The 22885-nt window shown below is 35.8% G+C and overlaps 1 protein-coding gene across 1 annotated transcript in view; it reads right to left on the minus strand.

The window, feature by feature from the left end:
* Window positions 1–457: 457 nt before the first annotated feature.
* OSTF1 (osteoclast stimulating factor 1) overlaps window positions 458–22885 on the minus strand; it is a 44279-nt gene continuing 21851 nt past the window's right edge. The window contains exons 3-10 of the mRNA XM_016146207.2: window positions 18089–18139; window positions 15715–15778; window positions 14009–14062; window positions 12481–12588; window positions 11284–11333; window positions 7895–7973; window positions 4940–5038; window positions 458–961 (exon numbers count right to left, since the gene is read on the minus strand). Coding sequence (XP_016001693.1) covers window positions 903–961; window positions 4940–5038; window positions 7895–7973; window positions 11284–11333; window positions 12481–12588; window positions 14009–14062; window positions 15715–15778; window positions 18089–18139 — 564 coding nt within the window. The 3' untranslated portion in view covers window positions 458–902. The remainder of the gene's footprint in view (window positions 962–4939; window positions 5039–7894; window positions 7974–11283; window positions 11334–12480; window positions 12589–14008; window positions 14063–15714; window positions 15779–18088; window positions 18140–22885) is intronic.

The raw sequence follows: 22885 nt of genomic DNA on the forward strand, positions 1-22885 counted from the left end.
CATTATGCGCTAGAGCTATGCACTGAGAAAACAAATGTGATTGAAGTAAAAAACTTATTGTAAAAAAAAATTTCATGGCTCCTAACTACTCCATTATGAAAAATGATGGCATCTTTCATAAGAAGGAAATCATTTTTTTAATCTTTCAAACCGTAATCAAACTGTAATGAGTTGTTGGGTTTCTTTATACTAAGTATAACCTTGGAGATAAAACTGAAAGTCTCATAATTATTAAAGTTATATATTTTATTAGAAATGTATCTTATCAATGATTATTGTCTTGACTTTACTTGAATCAGATAAAGTTGAACAGAAAACTGGTTATGATGATTCTTCTGTGCTAATAAATACAAAATATAATAAAAAAATAAAATCAGCCTTTACCTAAATATAAATAAAAAGTTTTATTTATTTATTTACCAGCAAAGAATGATACCAGAAAAACAGACAAAAGAAATAAAGTCTCTTAAAATGTTTATTTTTGTCAGAATAACTGACAATTTTCTGTTAAGTCTTTTGGTTTATTATAAGCATTTCCCCCCTTGAAAAATCCATTCAAAACATCTCAATCTTTGAGGTAAAGAACTTTAACTAAAAAAACTATCCTGATTTTTTTAAAGAAATAAATTCTTAAAATTCTTTTAGCTTGATAAATAGAAATAATCTCTTCTTATTCTACCCTCATGAACAAAAATGTACTTTATACAGCAAAGTATCCAGCCACTTACTGGCAAAGGTGAGAACTATTCATTTACATGTTCTACTCAAACACTGTGCAATACTGACGTGTTTATATAGACTTTTTTTTTTTTTAAACAGTTACCAACACTCTTCTGGAAAAGACAGGGTTTTGGAATGGCAAAAGCAACAAAAGTTTTCTCTCTTAAAGCTCTGGAAGGGAATTAATCTGAGTCATCTTCATCGAGATATTCCTCAGCATTGCTTAATGTTCGAACGGCATCTAAAAAAAAGAAAAGTAAAGAAATTAAGAGAAAGTAAAAGAGAGAAATTACAAATTGCTTGGATTTCATTTTCACTTTTAAAACTCCTGACGATTCAACAAATTACCATCTTCCCTCAGACCTAGAGATTGTACTCTCCCCAAGGATCTTTTTGAACTTTTGCTTTTCAGCCTAACTGTCGAGTTTCTGCTTCCATGGGGGCTGACAAATACATTTGTCTGCACATTCCTTAGATACACAGAAAAGTAAAGCATATGGTATTAAGGTACCATTATTCTATCTCACACAAAATGCACCATGACCAATGTAGAACACACCAGATGCCCCTCCACTCTGACAACTGTGCTTCCAATCTCCTCTTCCAATGACAAGTACACACATGGTAGTCAGTCAACAGCCTGTGGTCTGACCTGAAGCCAAGGTCACTGGGTAGAAAGATAACTAATGAGGGGGGAAAAAAGGAAGAGAACAAAAGCACCAAAGCTTCAGTTTCATTTTAGAAAACGCAAAAAATAAGGTATAACCAGAAGCAAAAGATTGAAACGAAAAATAAATAAGTTTTGAAATAGAAAGAGCCGAACCCCATCAAATGTAAAATCAACCTTGAATACAGTCCAAAGGAAAGACATCTGATATTTAACTGTTCACCTATTCAACTCTCTAGTCAAATATCTATAGCAAATTACAATGTTGTGTTTTGCGATATTTGAGGTATTCTTTGTCCTTCAATGGTTACTTCTGCACTTTGTTTTAATCTCATTTCTTGTGTCAGTAAGAGAAAGATGGCTTGCCATGGTGCAAATTCTGACCAAATAAAATCCAGAGGCAGAAAAGATCCAAGCGAATAAATTCCTTCTGCTTCCTTCCTTTCATGGACTGCTCTGAGGCAGTTTCTCTGAAAACTTCTCATATGGACAAATGCAGAATGATGAGCTGTATCTCTTCACAATCTATCTTGCGGCATGACCAGCATGGTAACGTATCTCACGTAGCACTTCCCATCCTCCCCTACTTCACTTTCATTTCTCCTCAACCTCGCTGCCCTGGACTTACACATCCCACAAATGTTATCAAAGTGAAAAACTGAATGCAAAAAAAAAAAAAAATGTTCATGGCTCCTAACTACTCCATTATGAAAAAACTATGACAAACCAAGCACCAGCACTTAAGATAGAGACAGAGAGACAAATAAACAATAAATAAATGGTGGAGGGGAAAACACAGTAACATGGATAAATCTCATAGAAATAATGTTAAGTGAAAGAAGTTAGACACAAAAAAAGTACATACTGTTTGATTACATTTACATCAAGTCTGAGAACAGGAAAAACTAATCTACGGTGAGAGAAACAAGGATGCTGAGGGAGGCTTCTGGAGTATGGGAAATATTCTCTATCTTAATCTGGGTTGTGACAAATAAGTGTAAGCACAATAAAAAAAAATGATCAGCTGTATACTTAGGAATTATGTACTTTACCTAATATAAATTATACCCCAATTTTTAAAAGTTAGAAAAAGAATTTAAGGGTTCGACCCTCAAACATGGCCCTGAACCCACCCCTATATCCCAAAGTTACACTTCATGGTAATTACAAGTGAATTGTTTTGTCCCTATAAGAAATCCAAGCTGTGCTTTTAAAAATGGACATAATATCAGAACATACCTTTTCCAGCTTAGAGTTCATGCTGGCAATTAACTATATGGCCCAATATTCAAACTCTTATTCTAACTAGGATCAAAAGACAAATTAAAATTTTTTAAACTGGATGATTAGGAAAATGAAGCAAGGAAAAATAATAAAAAATAAAAAATAAAACAGAGAAAAAAATAACATGAAAATTGAAATATAAAAATTCATTTCCTAGCCCTATGTGCCAGTCCCCAAGATTACCTCCTTAATGAATACATTATCTAATCTGCACAAATTTAGAAGGGTAGGCTCAGGACACTTGGAGTAAACAGAGAAATAGAGCACTGAATCTCCCAGCCCTATTTTAAAAGACCACAGAAAGGTGAGGGATAAAGAGAAGAGTTTGCCATCTGCCTCTCCCAGCTCCAGTTGCTCATGTCAAGGTTTCTGGTTGCAGCTCTCTGGGGTCTGAACGAATTTAGTATTTTTCTTGCCTATCACAATCGAGTTCATACCATGCATGAGATTCTGATAACCTTCAGCTCATAAACCTAATTCCTCAGTCAGGACATTCTAAAGGTACCCATATAGCAACAGGAAGTCTGTGGCAGAGAAAGGAAGTTAGGCCACAGTCCTGACACAACCAAGACAGCAAGGAGTAGGAGGTCCACCTCAAGTAAAAGTGTCTCTCCCACATGGCTACAGTCAAAATGTAGCTGGGAACACCACTCAGCTGGTAAATACTTTCTCACTCAGTAGAACCTATTCCACTCATGCCCGAGGATTCATGGCTTAAATAATTAAGGAATCTCAAACTTCTTAATGGTTTATTCGATATCTGAACTGAAGTTAAAAGAAATAAGAATCTGAAACAAACATATATCTGGAATAAAGTACAAAAAGGATCAATAGATTGGTGAGGAGGGCCATGATGGGATTTGATGATAGGTGAGGAGGATAATTCTGAGACGCTTCCTTGATGACCATGATGAGAAGGGGACTGTGTGATGTGTTTGACTGACTGAAATAGGAAACCTGGGGACTGACTTTATTTTGTTGCTTCTGTTAGGAATAGAATATGGGACAGCATAACATTGCCTCATCTCATAAATCAAGGATACCTGAGGGAGAAATAAGTTTTTTCAGAGTTCAAAACTTAATGGAAAATTGACTCAAATGATAAGAAATCAGTATCTCATTACACAATTTCAAGAACTCTGAAAATGATAATACCCTCAAGTTGAAATAAAAACAAACGCACTTAGTCTCTATAATGGAAATTTCTCAAAAGTTGTTTTGGTGATTCTCCACCAACATGAATCAGTCTAAAGTTTAGACTATAAAGCAATACTAAGAAGGATTAGAATGATTAATAGTAATGCTAAAGATGTGTAGAAAATGAGTCCTCTATTATACTAGTTCTTTTCTAAAAAATAGTAAAAAAATATATCAATTATTGGTTTATTCTTCAAAGTGGTATTACAGTGCCAAATCATCTTCTACCTTTCCTTTTTCTACATCTCTGGGTTTCTCACGGACCATGAGGTTGATGGTGAATGACAAAGGAAAAGAAAGGAGGATGGGAAAAAGAGTTCAAAGCATATCCTTCCAGCATTTCTTTCAGGAATCACTACATTAGAATGACTCTGGGGAGACACATTCAATAGGCTAAAAAACATCCGCTCTCTGAATAGTAATCATGAATGCTTCAAGTGTGTTTAACACTTTTTCTTTCATACCTTTTCAAAACAACCACACGAACTTTTCATTTTTTTTCAAATCTATTCTCCCACATCAATAGCTATTTTTATCTTTAAAAATGTGCACCTAAACTTTATCTTTAAAACACCCATAGTACTATGAACAAATGCTAAAATATTTACAAAAACTAGAATAATTTTGATTATAGTTTAGTGATTCCTTCTTCTAAAACAGAAACAAAAAAAAATAAAATAAATAATAAAATAGAAACAAAATATAATCATAGAGATGTTACATGCTTAATTTAAAAAATATTTAGAGAAAACCCCTCATCAAAACATGTCTGAAGAAGAGATGGAGACCAGGGTTCTCTGATAAGGATTGTAATGAAAAGTGAGGTGATTACAATTTGATTCTAAGAAACAAAGGAAATACACAAATATTAAGAAAAAAATCAATGTCTCTTCAAATGTGTTTGCATAAGGGTATTCTTCTGTGTCAGAGGTTCTGATTTAGACCAAGAATATAAAATCTAACTTCGAAATCATCTGAAGAGTTAATCAAGAAAATTTCTTCCCCAATGCTAACGTGATAAGTCTTAGTCATGGTGGTATCATAGGAGAGAGAAGAGTTAAAACCAAATACCTGTTCCCTGTTTCTTTTTCAGGAGAGTTGCACAGGCAGCATTAGTAGCCATGTCCAGGGCCAGCTTCTTCTCGTTGTTTCTTAAGTCTGTTCTAGCACCTTCCCCAACAACAAGAAAAGTAAATTAGATGTTTTTGAAGACTTTATAGTAGCAGCCAATCCTCTCCACCAAAACTAATCACTTTCGGCAAAACTAGAGAACCTTTCTGGCCCAGAGTAAGCTTTTTCAAAGCAGAGAATCTTTCTGAAAATAGTAATAGTGTATTTGGCATCTTTAATCGGGGAGGTTGCTGCTGCACTTGTGATAATTATGCAGAATCAAAATATTGCCTTTCACTTTGAGTCTCTATAGAATTTCATGTGAACTTTTCAATGAGTTTACCATCCCTACGGTAAATCCCAAGTCAGTTCGATCCCAATAGCTACACGTGCCTCAGCACGAGTGTTTGGAGATTAAATTCAATATGTCCTCTGCTGCTTCTTCTGTTCAAGAAGGTCTTTAGAAAAGACTGTGTGGGTTGAGCTAGAGGGATTAATATTTTATCTGTAAGTATACTCTCACGCAAATTAGCAGAATAGTAACATAAAACCCAGAGGCAAATTCATAGTTCCCGTGGCCCATTTTCTACTCACTTTTTTCCTTGTCTTCATTGTGTTTAAAAGTTTATCAAAATTCATGAATACATTCTCATCATTAAAGATTTAAAAATATAGAAGTATGCTGAACAAAAGTACGTGTCCCATTATAGCCCCCACTTTCCCTGTCCTTTCCCATTTTCAACCTTCTCCAGAGGTAACCTTTCCCAAAAAGTGGACATCAGTTTTGTCTCCCTTATGAGAATTAATGTATTAACAGATACATATGTCTGTTAATCATATGACATGTATTGGTCTGTAATTTTATTTTTTTAATTAATGTACAACTGACATATAAAATTATATTAGTTTCAAGTGTACAACATAATGATTCCATATATGTATATATTGTGAAATGATCGCCACAATAAGTCTAGTTAAAATCCTTCACCATATATAGTTACGAAAATTTGTTAATGCAATGAGAACTTTTAAGATCTATTCTCTTAGCAATTTTCAAATATGCAATACAGTATTAACTATAGTTACCATGCTGTAGGTTAGATCCCTATGACTTATTTTATAACTGGAAGTCTGTACCTTTTGACCTCAAGATTTTTTTTTAACTCAACAATATATAATGATACTCTTTGGTAGTATGCATACTTATAACTCAATCTATTTAAATGTTTATAAGTATTCCATTTTGTAGCTGTTCCAAAATTTATTTAATCACTCCTATACTGAGAGGCACTTAAGCTGTTCCTAATTCTCATTATCACAAACAATACTGCCATGAACCTCTTGAACAACATCTTTGTTTATATGTATTTCTGAAGGACGGTTTTCTAGAAGTGGTACTGAAATATAAGAATATGTACATTTTTAATTCTGTTAGCTACTGCCAGACTGCTTTCCAAGAAGGCTTTACTAGTTTATACTTTCTGCCACAATATATGAGAGTACTATTTTCTTTGCAACCACATCCTCTTCAACAAACAAAAAAATAAATGTCCTAACACTTAAAGGCACAAAAACATTGAGTCAAAAAGAATAGTATATTTAATTAGGAATATAGCAATCTCGTGTGAAAATTTTTGTCCTAGACAGAATAAGATCTATCCACACTTAGGGTTATATGGAAAACCTCATTTTTTCATTGTGCTACAGTTCAAAAATCCTAAGGGTTAAGAGTTCTGTGACTAATCATATCTTACACTAAATTACACTTTAGTACTCATAGACATGATTTGTTAGCACAGGAAAAGTTCAAAGACAGCGATGCTAGAGAAGAAACACAACCATTTCCTGTGTCCCCCTCAACCAGGGCTGCTCAATAGAAATACAATGTGAGTCATACGTGAATTTTCAATTCTCTAGTGGCCACATTTTCCAAAAGTTAAATTCATTTTAATAACATATTTTATTTTACTCAGCATACTTGAAATGTTATCATTTCATCATATAACCATTATAAAAATTATTGTGATATTTTACATGTTTTTCACTAAGTCTTTGAAATCTGGAGTTCATTTTACACTTACAGCACATCACAATTTAGACTAGCCTAATTTCAAGTGCTCAGGAGCACACATGGCCAGTGGTTGCCTTAGCAGATAGCACACCTCTTGGCATAACCTGGTGGGGTGTGGAAGTACAATGGTCCCCAGGGTGTCTGATCTTTTAGACCTAGAGTTCACATCATTAACATATTTTAAATCGAAAACATTTCCTCTCATATATCCCACAGCATTGCATATCCCACAACATTGCTCCAAGGAGCCCTAATGACAATTGTGTCCACGTAATGTGTGGCTTGGGGAGTCAAGCATCTTATATTACAGACTAGAGGGTAATATGCTTGGTCCTCTATAAGGGTTAATTAATATTTGTGGGACAAATGGATGGATGAATGGACAGATGGTCCATAATTTCACTGTTCCCACTGACCTGTGTAAAAACAGGGAATCAAGGGATCTTATTCCCTTCTCTATACATCTAGCACCTGTTCAGCTCAAAGCAGGACACTGCAGCCGCAGCTGCCTTTCTTACTTATCAAGACTTTCTTGTGAGAGCGGGGGCCTCTTTACTCATACAACTTTCTCAGAGAAGATCTCCTCTGCACAAACACAAACACACACACACACCACTTCCTTCTAAAGTCCTTTAGTCCTGCAGAAATGTACACGTTCTTACTAAAATCACAATAATTTCATCTCATAACAACTCCAATACAGGCAAAGTAGAGGTTAAAATTCCACTTTTAACATAAGAAGCCTAAGGAGCCTATTATTCTTCCTACTCTTTCAAACAGTGTAATTAGATGTAGCCTATTTTTCAGGGTAAGCAAAAACCAGATAAACTCAGAACACACTTTACCTTTTTCCAGAAGCAACTGGACAATATCTGCATAACCCTTCCAGGCAGCAGCATGCAAAGCTGTGTCTCCCAACTTGTTCTATGGTGGTAAAAAAAGAAAGTAGCATTTTTAAGAGTATGGATTGAAAAACATATATGAATTTAAGCTTACTCTAAGTAAATTTGAAATAAAAATAAGGTTATAAAATCATATAAAATTCCAAAGAGGGAAAGGAGACTCAAGGGATGAGAGATGAGTCATTTTGGGAGATGGAATAGGATGGAGGAATAGAAACTGCTGTGGCAGAGCACAAGTGGAAGTGCAGATGCCTGCAAAGACACCAGGAGGAAACAAGCAGATTGGCCCCCACAGAAACCTAACATGAATTAGGAACTGAAGATGCCCAGATGACCCAGTACAGATGGTAGAATTACCCTGTCAAGAAATTAAACAGATAGTTTCCAAGCTCATGGACACTTGGTATAAGATAAGGTGGCAATAAGGCCAGAAACTAAAAGCAAGGAGTAAGTGGGAAACCTACAAACTGAGCAGTAAGACTGCTCTCCCAGCTGCCTTTACATCCCCTGCCGCAGGGTATATAATCTAGCATGGATCCCCAGGCAACCGGCTGGAGGTTACTTCTCTGGTGAAGCTCAGCAGTGCCACACGCAGGGGAGGGAATAAGTATACATACTGGTATATGGGTTCAACTCAGCAAAATAGCCAGGGCCTCAACACTTCACCCTATAAAGAAAACCAACAGCCAACAAGCTCCACAAGCACACAGAGATTCCAAAAACATTTAAACATGAATAGATAAATTAAGACACTAGGTATTCAGAGAAAGCGTCCTATATTTGAGGAAAGACAAAAACAAAATAAATGCATCTCCAAGGAAAAAGACACGGTACTGCAAATAGCAGAAAATGTTTTCAAAAGCTATAATTAACATATCAGAGATATAAGATGATATTACATAATAAAACAAGAAAAAGATGCTATTTAAAAGTAATAATCAGAGTAAAAGAGCAAACTTGGGGTACACAGAATTCTAAGATGGCCCCCAAGACTCCTGCCTCCTGGTACACACCACCTGTATAATTCCCTCCCCTTGAGTGTAGATGAGACTAGTGAATATAACAGAATATCATTCCCATAATTACATTTCTAATCGGTTGATGTTAAGTTTCATCAAAAGGAGATTATACATTATTTATAATAGCCAAGATATGGAGGCAACCTGGGTGTACATCAATGTATGAATGAATAAAGAGGTGATACATACATATAATGGAATATTACTCAGCCATAAAAAAAATTTTTTTAAATAATGAAATCTTATCATCTGTAACAACATCGATGGACCCAGAGAGTATCATGCTGAGTGGAATAAATCAGATTTAGAAAGACAATTGCCATATAATTTCACTTACATGTGAAATCTACAGGAGAAAATCAAAAAACAAAACAGAAACAAACTCATAGATACAGAGAACATTTTGAGGGTTGCCAGATGGGAGGTGGGGGATGGGGACAGTGGGTGAAAAAGGAGAAGGGATTAAGAAATACAAATTGGTAGTTACAAAAGTCATGAAGATGTAAGGTATAACATAAGGAAATATATATATATATATATATAGTCAATAATATTGTAATAACTACGCACACTGTCAGATGGATACTAGATTGATTGGGGTGATCACTTCCCAAGTTATATAAATGTCTAATCGCTATGTTGTACACCTGAAACTAATATAATATTGTATGCCAACAATAACTGAAACAAGTATTTTAAAAAATAATTTTTAAAAAATACTGGGTGGGCCTGACCTAATCAGCTGTGCCTTTTCCAAAAAAAAAAAAAAAAAGGAATAGTTAAAGACACACTGTTATGCTGGCCTTGAGGAAGAAAGCAAATAGCCATGTTGTAAACTGTCAATAGAGAAGGGTAGTCTCTCAAAGCTGACGGCCACATTACTGCAGGTACAAAACTTAATTTTCCTGGCCACCTGAATGGGCTTGGAATAGGATATGAGCTTTGGATGAGAACCCTGCTCTAGCTAGTACTTTGATTCCAGCCGGTGAGACCTGAGCAGAGAACCCCATCTATGCCACGCCCAGAATTCTGGCCTACATAAAGTATAAGGTGAATGGGTATTGTTTTAGGCTGCTATGTTTGTGGTACCTTGTTACGTAGCAATAGAAAACTAATGCCAACATCTGGGGAATTAAAAAAGTAAACAAAATAAAACATAAAGGCAAGAAAAATCTCAGAAAGCTAAAAAAATTAGAGATTCAACCTAAGAGGTCCAACATAACTACTAATAGGAATTCAGAAGCAAAGAATAAAGAAAATGGTCAAACAACTGGCTATAAAGACTATAAAAGAAATAATACAAGATATTTTCCATGCTGAAAAAGTTCACCATCATTATTGGGAAAAGACTAACACAAAAGCCCATCATCATAAAATTTTAGGATACCAGAGCTAGAGTAAAGACTCCAACTGAGAGAAAAAGTAGATCACACAGAAAAGAATGGGAACCAAAATGGCATCAGGCCTCTCAAGAGCAAGCCTAGAAACTAGATACCATGGAGCCATGCCTGCAAAAATTCTGAGGGAAATCACTTCAACCTAGAATTCAACCTAACCAAATAATCTATCCCAACCTCCCCTTTCTTGGGAATCTACTTGAGGATGGAAGACACAGGATGCAGAAAAGTGAAGTCACAACACAGGAGAGAGGTGAAAGGTGCTGTTTCTCCCAGGGAAACAGCAAAGAGCAGCAGAGACAAAATTGTTTAGATTAGAGAATGAGGATGGAGGGCTTCAAGAAGTATGATTCCAGGGCGAAAAAGGAAAGCAATTGATTATATTATACATTTTGGAAAAGTATATGAAGGGAATATGAACCAATATAGGAGTCCTTGTGAGACACACACACACACACCAGCTAAATAAAAGTCAGTAAGTACAAAAACAAAAAAAGTTCTACACATAACCAAAAACTATGATGTGATACATGGAGAAGACCAGAGGAGGAAAGGCTGGGTACTAGGGTGCTGGAAGATGAAAGCTGGGCAAATGACAAACTTAAACCTTCACCTACCAGACAGGATGCCAAAATACATATGAAGATGATAAATTATGAGAATGCTCTCTGAACATTTTCCTTAGTAAGAAAGAGCTAAAAGCCAAAAGTAATGCATGAGGAGGAATGCAGTAGGCATTTTGGGCTTTACACAATTTGAACTTTAGTACAATAATAATTTAACTACGTGTTTCTGATCTTTTGATTAAAGATTTTATGAAAGATAATAAATAAGAAAAGGTCAGTCAAGATAACAAGATATGACTTCACACCCATAAGTCACACAAAGAGAATGACTTTCCCATAAGCAATCTCACCTGTTGGTTCAGTTCAATGTTTGGTTGAGTAAATAGCATTTCTACTACATCTGAAATTCAAATAAAAAAGATAATTTTTTAGAATGAAAAGTAAAAATCTGATAAGACTACACAGAATAAGTTTTCTTTTTCTAGAGTAAGTTTTTAAAAGAGGATTTTTTAGAAAAATCTTCAAGAAAATTCTTAAAACAAATTTTTCAAAGTGTATGTAAATAAATAGATTTAAGGAATTTTTTCTCAAATAATTTGACTTTTGCATTTTCACATGACATCTCTTACAGGAATATTTTTAATGATACTATGATACTTAATATTTATATCACTGACTTGTGTTTATTAGCTAAAATAAGATGAGCTTCTTTTTGGAGACAACCATAAATTTCCCTTTGGCTATGCTATTTAATTTGTTGAGTTCTTTTGTTTCTGATTGTTGTGTGTGTGTGTGTGTGTGTGTGTGTGTGTGTGTGTGTGTGTTATAGAGAGAAGTAGAGAGTGAGTGTGGTAGATTTTTGGCCAGGCTGAAGTATGAAATACATCTAGAAATCCCATTTATCATTTTTACTACTGATTATAACAGATAGTTATCAACTAAATCATTACTCAAGCAAATACTGTCTTCTCCTGATTCTAACAGTTGTTTGCATTAAAATTCAAATGTAAAATCATGAAAGCATGTCAAGGGAAAAACTAAGCTAAAGGAGTAAATTCTGTCCCTTTCTTTGTAAGATTAGACAGCAGGGTTTGTTTTTATATTGCTGTTCTTTTCCCGTAACCTTTCTAGGCCTGAGATCACATTCTCTCTACTATTTTGCAAAGCTTCCAGGAACAAAGCTTTTGGCTGATATTCTAAAGCAGGGATCCTCAACCCCTGGACTACGGACCGATACTGGCCCATGGCATGTTAGGAACTGGGCCCCATAGCAGGAGGTGACCAATAGGTGAACAAGCAAAGCCTCTCCCTAGTGCCAGCATCACCACCTCAGCTCCACTTCAGATCATCAGGCATTAGATTCTCATAGGAGCACCAGTCCCTGGTGCCAAAAAGGTTGGGAATCATTGTTCTAAAGGATTTGAAAAAAAAAAAAAGGATTCGAAAAGAATAACCAGGTTTTTTTCATTTCTATGAATCTGACTCCCCTAGATGAAGCACATTTTCCAGTAGCTTAGACATTAATGGTAACAAACAAAATATAATACCTTTGTGACCCCCGTGACAAGCCCAGTATAAGGCAGTGCTTCCAGCTTTGTCTAAGCCATTAACACCAACTCGGTTGTCCAAACACTCTCTTAACCAGCTCAAGTTTCCTGAAAAAAAATTTTACATTTATAGAAACACAATAGGGTTTTGTTTTTGTTTTGCTTTAAGATCAATTTCATCCTGTATAAAGTTCCATTTGCAATGGATTAATCAGCAAGTCTGAAATTAAGACTTGCCCAGTAATGCATTTATTATGGTACATTGTGACTTCCAGTTTATTAATGGAAAGCATTAACATCAATTTTTAATGGTAGGTTAATGGGAAGAGTTACCTAAAGGTCTACATAAGTTATTTTTACTCTGTAAAAAACCCAAATATACATATACACACACATGCATATATATTCCTTTGTGAATTCCTGGAACTTGGGGGAAAAAACAGTCATGCCTAAGAACAAGCAGACACTACTCATATTCATATTTAAAAATGTACTTTCAGCTCTTAGAAGAAAAGAAATACTGAATAATTGATTCAAAGTTGCTGCTCTTATATGTTAAAGTATAACTACTCATTCAAAATCTTGACTAATGGGCTAAATATCTAATTTACAAAAAATGTCTTAAATGTGAGTTTCATAGTTCTACTTAAGCACAATCCTAAACCAATCATTTGCTTTTGCATATGTGATTCAAAAAGACCTAAAATAAATAGAATGAAAGAGAGTTTGCTGAGGCCTTGCAAAAAGTCCCCATTACCTACTGCAGAGCTTCTTAACAGTGGCCCTTTTGACATCTGGGGTTGGAGAAATCTGTTTTGGGGGCTATCCTGTGCGCACTGTAGGATATTTAGCACGTCCCCAGCCACTACTCAAAAGGTACCAGTGGCATCCCCCTAGTCATGACAGTCAAAATGTCTCCAGATATTGCCAAATGTCCCAGGGTATGAAGGGAGGAGTTACCCTCAGTGAGAACCACTGATCTACAAGATAAAGCCACAGGTATGAGGCCCATCCTATTGCTCCCTCCTTCTCCAACTCCACCCACACCCATACACTTGCACTACATCAACACTCTCTCAGACACTGTGCCCCCAAGAGGGCCCCACTCTCCTGCCACACCGTTATTCATTCAGGCCTCTATCTTAAACACACTTCAACTGCTATGCTTATCACACCACCTTATTCTGTGAAACACATCTCTCCCCCTCCAGACTTTGAGCTCTGGGAGTCAGAGACCATGCCTTTCCACTGGCCACTAAACACAGGGGTACGTAAAGTACCCAAAATTATTTGTTGATCGATTTTTTAAAATTAGAAGTACACTTATCTCTCTAGAATGACAGAAAGCAGAACAGAGATTGATTGCCTCTAGGGGAAGCAGGGACTTAACTGGAAAGAAAACTTTCTGGGATGATACAATGTTCTAGACCTTGATCTGGGTGTTAGTTATGCGGATGTACACATTTATCAAGTCATTAAACTATATAATTAAAACCTGTGTCTTTCAATCAAAAAGAATCACACCTACCTCTTTTTGCAGCTTCATGCAATGGATTGTCAATGGATTCTGCCTGCTCAGCCACTAGATTGTAAAGAAAAAGTGCAAACCCAATGTTGAGTGTCACCAAAATGATTCACTAAAGCCTTCATTGTCCCCCAGCTTCCCGAGAGCCAGGGCCTTCTACAATTCAGCTTCCCTTACTAAATGTGGGGGAAAAAATAGCATAAAAGTCAAACTGATATTTCCTGCTTCAAAAGAAGCTAATTATGTGTTAAATGAAACCAAGCTAAGCAATAAGACAATAACATAGCAATTAAGTGGAAGCATAAACAAAACAAAGAGATCTTTGGCCTGCACACCAGTTTATTCAAGTATTTACAAATTTAGTCACAAAAATAAAAAAGAAAGCATATGATGTTCATTTTTACATTCTGTAAAAACACCCAACATGAAGACAGCTAAAATTGTTCCCTTGTGTGTATACATGTGAGAGGCAGCGTCAGGGGAAAACATTTTGCTTCCTGTATTCAGAGAGGGCAATCAGTACACCTATCTGCCTCCGAGGAAGCTGTGTTCATTGTTGTCCTAGAATCAGCCAGGAGTGACTACATGTACACTGTTGTTCAAATGAGACTTCAGACCCACCCCCTCTGTCCATAAAGGACTATAACTGGACACTCCCTTGGCTACCAGGGATTCAAAGCCACAAAGGAACATTTTACACTCTCAGAAATGGAGTGTGTGGTAGAAGTGTATTTGGGATTTCCAAGGTTAGGGGAGTGTAGAAATGTTTAAAGTCTTTTTTTAATCCATACTGGTATCACCCTAAAACCAGGGTAAGGGGAGCTCCTGTGTTGGGCCCCGAGCCTCAGCTCTCGATCCCCTCTCTTTCCCTCCTCCCCTCCCCTAAGAGCTTTAAAGTGCCTTCCTTAAAATTTTCTAGGTTCCCTCTAGTGCTTGGAACTGGCACCTGATGCCAGCCCTATTGGTTTAAGGATATAGCTAATGTTAATGTCAAAAGAATCCTTAGAAGTGATTTAATTTAAACCTTCTCATTATACAGATGGGGAAACAGTGCCAGAAGTAGCAGTTCAGTGCCTTTGCTAAGGTCCCTTGTTATTAGGAAGTGGAAGCAAAAGGATTAGAACCCAGGACCTGCGTTTGCCAATCCTGCGCTCTTTCTACTTTACTCTGCTGATTTCTGCGAAAGTCTGTTTTGCCCCTTCCAGCTAGAAGCGGTTCATGGTAGGGGCCGCATCTCATCTCTCCGCAGCTCCCTAAACTGCCTTGATATGCATTTAAAGAACATCGCTGCTCCAAACATGAATAACAAGGCAGGGTTACTTCATCAGAAAAGAAAGGGCTAGTCTAAGAAATCATTCATGAGATTGGTTCAACAGCAAAAAAAAAAAAAAAAAAAAAGAACAAAAAGGAAAAAAAGAAAGAAAACCACTCTAAGAGTTTAACGAAATAAAACCATAAGTGTTTTCTTAGAAACCTAGGTTTCTTTCAGGAATGCTACAGTGCATTTTCTTATGCCAAGTTGTCAAGTCTCAAGCCCCTCAGGTGTCCATGACCATTTTCTTAACAGGAGGCTCATGGAGAAAGTGTCCTAGACTGGCAACAACTCCATCGATTTCTCAACCACAGCAGCAAGCAGAAGGGCCTCAGGAACCAGGTAACTGAAAGCACACTGAGTAGAGCCAAAGTACAGCCACAGGGTCCATGCTTACCATAGTTGCTTGGGATTAGTCCAGTTCTGCCTTTGGAGGTGCCTTTCCACCAATTGGTATCACTCTGGTGAAAGAAGAATTAAATTAAGTGGTACCAAATCCTGTTTACATCCAATTACTTTTAAAAGCATTTGGCTGCACCTACTCTACAAAATGTCCATTGATCCTGGTCACAATGATCAACCTTCCTTATTCCCTAGTTACGAATGTCCATTCCCCATATCACTAAATTACAAATATACACATATCCACCTGTAACAATTCAAATACACTTTATCAAAGAGCCTCAGCAATCAAACAAAGTAAATGAATAATTCAGGTAAGAAGAGAAAAATTACATTTATAGACTATGTACAGGATATTTTTTGTCTAGTCTAACTTCTCTTAGCTTCAAGATTTTTTTGTTTGTTTCCTAAAAATTCTCTATTTCACCTTTATACTCAAATTTCCCAGTTGTTCCATAATTTGAAATCCAAATAAGGGTCATACAATTTGATTGATAGATATGCTTTTAAGTTACTTTTAGTCTATAAGGTTCCTGTCTATTATTTTTTCACTCCTTCACAATATACTTAAAAAAACCAGTCCTTTTGTTCTGTAGTTTCAAACAGTCTAGAGTTTACCTATTGGATCCCTGTTTATCAAAAATTGTTCCTCAGTTCCTCATATTACTTATAAATTGGTCGTTAGTTCTAGAGGCTTAATTAGGTTCAGATTCTTTTTTTTTTTTTTTTCTTTTTTAGCAAGACTATTTCATAGGTAGTCTAGATTTCTCCCAGCAAAAGACATATACTATCTGGTGGTCTCTCTTTTTCTGATGTTAGTAACCATGATGAGCATTATCTGGATCCATTATTTCACAGAGCTTGCAAAATGGTTTACTTCTATCATTCCTTCTTCTTTTAAATAACTAGAATATCTCTTTAAGAGAAATTTTCCCTCATCCCATCTCAGTTTATCCAAAGATAAAGTTCATAGAGAAAAGGCAGAATAAATGCCAATTATTTTCAGAACAAAAAGTTGGTTCCCTTACATTCTCTCAAAGTGATAGATGATGTTTGTTTTAAAGTATCATTAGGAATTCATGAATTTAACCATATTAAATGTGTTTCAATCCTTGAGAATTGCTGCCCTAATTGATTGCTCAAATTGTCCTGTCCTTGGTTAGTGACAGCCTCTTCAACTTAGTTCCTGTGTCTTTACAATGTGACCCTAAGTAGTCTTTGGTAGCTTTCTCGCTTTCTAAAAACAAGATGTTCAGTATGACCTTGTACTTTAACTGTCCCCAACCTGGTACCAGACATTTCTTAATGGAAGATAACGTTATTATTGGGTTGGCCACTTTTCTAGGGTTTTTCAAAGAATGGAGTAAGAAATATTTTTAGTTTTATTTTAGATAAAATATATCATCCAATTCAAATGCAGAACTAAGGGTTTTTACTTATCCTCATTGATCTTACACTTATATATCCTTTCTTGTAGGTTGAAAATCCTAGTTTTCAACATTACTGACCTAATGACTCATCTGCTCTAAACCACAATATACATACAACTATCTCAGAATAGTGCTACCAACACTTCCCCAACAAGATCACGATTAAAAAGTTTACAATTTTATTTTTGGCAGTTCATTTTGTCTTTCATCCACATTCTACTAGAGATGTTCAGTCAAACTACTAAGGTTTAAAGTCACTTGGAATAGTTCCTCTCTGTGTGGTTACGCCAATTAACTAGAGTACAATTAAGTTTGTTTGATTCATTCTGCTTATATTTTTCAGGGGTTGCTTTTTACCAATTTAATTTAATTGTATCACTATGCAAAAGTTTACATGATTCCAAAGTCAGATCTCCAAAACAAGGTATAATTTTTCAAAAGTCTATCTTCTAACTATGTTCCCTCTACTCCATTTCCTTTCCCTACATAAAAAAAAAAAAAAAAAAAAAAAAAAAAACTATTTTTTAAATTTTACTTTATCACTCCTCTTTGGACTTTTTACTTTAAATTGAAGAAAATAGATTTATGTACTTCTCACCCTTTCTTAGATAAGTGAAGGCACATTATCCACATTTTTTTCCTCTTGCTTTTTTTTTACTTAAATTACTCCACAATAGTATGCAGAGACATTTTTCATTTTTTTGTAGCTGAATACTCTAATATACCAAAGTTTATTTGACTATCTTCCTGTTGATAGACATAAGTTCTATTTCTAATATTACACTATTACAAATAATGCTAAAATCAATAGATTTGGGCATATGTTTTTCTATATAGGTACACATTTAAATAATATACAATATTACAGCTATACAAAATAGTCTTACATTATACATCTTTAGTTAATATATTGTATTACAAAATTTTAGCTGGGCTTACCATGTCAGTAATGTAGATAATATCACCTTCCTCAAAGTATAATTCATCTGGCTAAAAGAAAAAAAATTAAAATTTGACTCTATGTGGTATTTTCATGAATTAGAATACGATTATGATAATTATATAGATTCCAAATAGTAACGCATCCTTATAGAAAACGTGGTTTTAAACCAGCACATAAACCATCTAACAAAACATTATGGACAAATTAACACATATATAGAAGGCTAAATTTTTCCCAGAATGAATTTCAAGGAATTACTTATATAACAAATAAGGATCCCCCCAACCCCCACCCTACCACCACATGCACACCTTATATTCTTCCACAATGAAAGCTGGGAATTTTTATATCAAAATAGAATACTAATAAAACTTCTTTCTGGCAGGAATTCCAAAGGTGCTATATATATTTGTTCATAAAAGGGTAAATGTCTAGAATTAAAACCATGAAAAATAACTAGAAGCTTGGCTCTCTCCTAAATGATTGTCAATTCTTAAACACTTTCATATCAATATCTGCTATCTGCTTATTTTGAGAAAACCATTACGTTCAGAGAGAATGAGCATTTTATAAGTGAAAATAGTTAATGCATAATTCAACATTTAATAGGGTTACAGAGCTGAAAGATATAAAGCAGTAACTCAGACAGTCCAGACCAAAAGCAGCTATAAGGGTTTACATTCTTACAGTCAATATGTGCACTGGCCTGTACCACCCAAATGTCCAACAAACTCCCTGAATAAAGCCAAGCACTCTCATTAAACAGCTTCTTTTTCACAGCAGCAGATAACACTTATCAGCATGACCTTATAAGTAAATAGAATGATGTCTATTTAGAGTGAGTTTCAGGTATTGAGAAATGTTTCTGTTGTCATGATGAGTGAAAAACATATAGCACAAAATTTCCCACGGGACAAAAGTACAATAATGCATGAAATATATATAGAAAATTTTCAAAATTTTATTATTACATAGATAATTTTAGTTGGAAAAATGCTTTTTTTAATAGGAGGCTTTGATAATTCTGATTATAGTTATTGTTCCATACAAATAAATATTATGCTAGTGAAACAAATTATTTCATCCATTTATTTTTCCATTTGTTTATCTCCTTTCTCAGTCACAGACTAGGGTAGTAAATATTACTCTGTACTAGTAATTTATTTAGTTGCAAAGCTGATCTATATTATAACTATTTCCCCCGGAATATAAATGAAGGCTGCATCAGCTATATTATGCTTTAAACAACCACAATACATGAATATTTAGATGCATTATAAATGCACAAATAAAAAAATAGCAAATGATAATTAATGATAACAAAAAAAATGGCTGAGCTCCTTTAAAAGGCAACTTTCTGAAGCATTTTTTGCATTTACATTTTGTTTGATTTACATTTTGATTACATTAGAGACCAGACTTACACATAGCTCAAGCTACGCAAAGTTATTTGAACCAATGAAGACTCAATGACATACTTTTTAATATTATTTGAAATAGGCATTTAGGAGAAAAAAAGTTAAGCCCTCTAAGATTTTCTCTAATCAGTCTCTAAAATGTACTGATGATCTATAAGAAATATGACTACAAGTATGTGATGGCTACAGAAAATGATTAGAGAAACTATTTCCTTTCCTATTTCCCTGTTGCGAACTGGATCATTCTCAGAGGCCAGAAAGGGGACTCACTTACCATGTTAGATTAGCATCCCAGCTAGACACAGTAGCCATCTCCATAACAGTAAGGTTAGCTTTCACTGGCAATTTTAACACCCTTTGACTATCTCTCCTTTAGCTAACAGTAGGGATAGGAGGGGAGAATGAAGTGAGATGTAAGGAAGTACGGAAAATAGAATATACGTTAAAACTAAGCATTATGCTAAAATGACTCTCAGTTTCCTGGAGTTTTAAAAGAGCTCAATGCCTTGAAGAGACCTTTCTGGTCTTATAGTCATCCTGGGCCATTCTTATTCTGTACTTTATAAGAGCTAACCCTGCCCACTCATGTCTAATAATGAATCCATTTATGTCTGACAATAAATCCTCCTCGATCAGTGCTTTCGTTGAAGTCATCTCTGCCTACAGTTTTGGTCTACTTTTAAAATCACAGAAATCAAGTCTACCTAAAATTTCTCATTTAATAATATCATTCACCCTTGAAATCAAAAGGCATATTTTGAAAAAGTATTGAACAAATAACTCAGGAAAACAAAGCACCCCCACACAAAAACCTATGATGAGTCTTTCTTATAAAGAAAAAAAAAAGAAGAAGAAGAAGAAAGCCCAGAAGAATAGGAAGTTAGTGCTTAATGGATATGGGGTTTTCTTCTGGAGTGACAAAAACATTTTGCAGCTAGATAGAGGTGGTGGCTGACAACATTGTGAATGTACTAAATGCCACTGAATTGTTCACTTAAAAGTCGTTAATTGTATGTTACGTGACTTTTACTTCAATTTTTTAAAGGGCAATAAAAGCCAAGAACAGTTAAAACTCTTAATATAAGTAATTCTTATCATGCACGGTTTGATAAAGGCCATCATTTGGAAAATGTCACTAAGTATGGCCATTTTGGTACTTCTCACTGCAGTTTCAGTTTTTTAATTAATGTCTGCTGTTCAATAGTGGTGTCTGCCACAAGCCACTATTAGGTCAGACTTGTTTTTCAACTGAGGCAACAAAAAGTGGTGGTTGATCTCAATAAGGTAAAAAAAGTCTCACTATTTTTTCATCCTGAGAGGAGAGAATGGACTGCTTATTCTCTTTTTATTCAATAGCTCCCAAATACACTATGCCACTTTCTACCCATAAAATATTTTCTTCCAAAGAAACTAAGGGCAGTTTTTCCTAACCTAGCTCAGGAGGGGGTCTATAAAGTTCTTCCATCTGTTGCTAACAGTATAGGCGGCAAGGTCATTTCATGATTTTAAAGCATAGATTTTTGTCTACAATATTCACTTTTTCCATTAAGAAACCACTTGCAGGGCACTTAATGTAAATTGTTCGATGAGGATCTACTTTTAAATTCCTGGCATCATATTCATGGAACAGAAATGAGAAGATAGTGACACAATCAAGTAAGCATTTCTCTATTTCCAGCTTGTTCTTTGGTTTTTAACCACATTCCTCCTTTCCTCTCTCCTTGAAGAACCACAAGCTATCAGGACAAGTAAATTGTTAGGCACTGGGATGTTATAGTGGTGAGTACAAACTTGGTAATGTACATTCTCATTCTTGTTCTATATATTCCTGGTAACATGTAATTCCCAAGGCATTAATTCCATTGGTTTATAAAAAAATTACAAAGACTATGAGATACTTCTGAAATTTTTCAGATTCATCAACCTGGAGCCCCAAAAATTAATTTTAAAAAATCAAATTCTCCATAGACGTTTTTATTTAACGTTTTACAGTATCATTATTTCCCAGGCATTGGTCTGAATACTTACAAATATTAAAGAATTTAAGCCTCACCAGCAACATTATGAGGTGGGTGCTACCCTTAATCACCACATTTATAGATGAGAAACTTATCTAAGGCCATCGACCTGGTGTGTGGTACCACGGCAGTCGGATTCTGGAGCCCCTGTTCTTCACCATACAGAGAGTCATGTTCTTCTCTCATACAGAAGGTCATGCATAGCCGTTATTAGTCAATATGGTATCATGACCTGGTTAAAAGGCGATGGCCATGGAAAATATGTTGTTTCTCCCCCACCCCATCCCTACATAATGCATTACAACAAAATCAACAGCAGCACCTTATACTTGCAAAGTATATCTAACATCATTTGATCTTCACAACAATCAAGAGCTGGATCATGAATATAATCTCCATTTCACAACCAGGCTTACAGAGGGTGAAGAACTTGTCACAAAATCACAGTTGGTATGTGGCAAGGCAGGGCTCCTACTTCAGCTGGAATGCCATTCTAGGGTTCCTCCCTCCATACTTAGTGCTACAAACCTAGTGAAGCCCTGCACACATTACATGGTAGAGCAGGGTCCTGCTGGTTTCTCCTTAGAAATCAGTGCTACACCTCTAGCACACAGCAAACGCCATTCTTTCCCTATAGGCATGTCTTTATACTGGTCTATCCAGTTCAGCCAGGTCTCTCGCTGACACCTTATTGGATTGGGGGTTGGGTGAGAAATAAAAACCAAACAGGGCTGGGTGGTGCCAAGACTACTTTGCCTTCAAATAAGACAGAGGAGAAATGGGCTAGCAGGAAGAACCAGGAGCCACAAGCTACCCAGTGTTCTACCTGTTCAGTGGATCACCAAACGTGGAATTGGGCACTGTTGTTCCTATCTCCTGAGGGTGGAATAGTAGCTGAAAACTGGACCCAGGCCTCCCTGGAGTGCTGCACATGTCACCAATGGTCCCACAGGGTCCAGCTCAGCTGTTCCATTGTACCTGGTCCCAATGACTTTAAGGAGGCTAGGTCACTTTAGGATGTACCCTGATACATTTATCCTACCAGGAGAGAAAGACCAAACCGAGCTTCCATTATTTTCCAAAAGAAATTCTCATTTAGAAAAAGAATGTAAAAACTAACCTAGTTCTGAAATGATATTCAAAATATTGAACAGCTGGTACCAGCATGGGCAATTAACCAGTCAGGAAGGCCCATGGGAGGTAGAGGTTACCTTTAATGTCTGTATTGAGGGGAGGCAGAAAGGGGCAGAGTATGGGTGGGGGCAGTGAGTGTGGGGTAGACATTACTAAACATTAAGCACATACATGATAATAACAGCATCGCTCTGCATCCTAGGATCCTTGGAGCCAGGGATAT

Source organism: Rousettus aegyptiacus, unplaced genomic scaffold, assembly GCF_014176215.1.
Source record: "Rousettus aegyptiacus isolate mRouAeg1 unplaced genomic scaffold, mRouAeg1.p scaffold_m13_p_3, whole genome shotgun sequence".
NCBI lineage: Eukaryota > Metazoa > Chordata > Mammalia > Chiroptera > Pteropodidae > Rousettus > Rousettus aegyptiacus.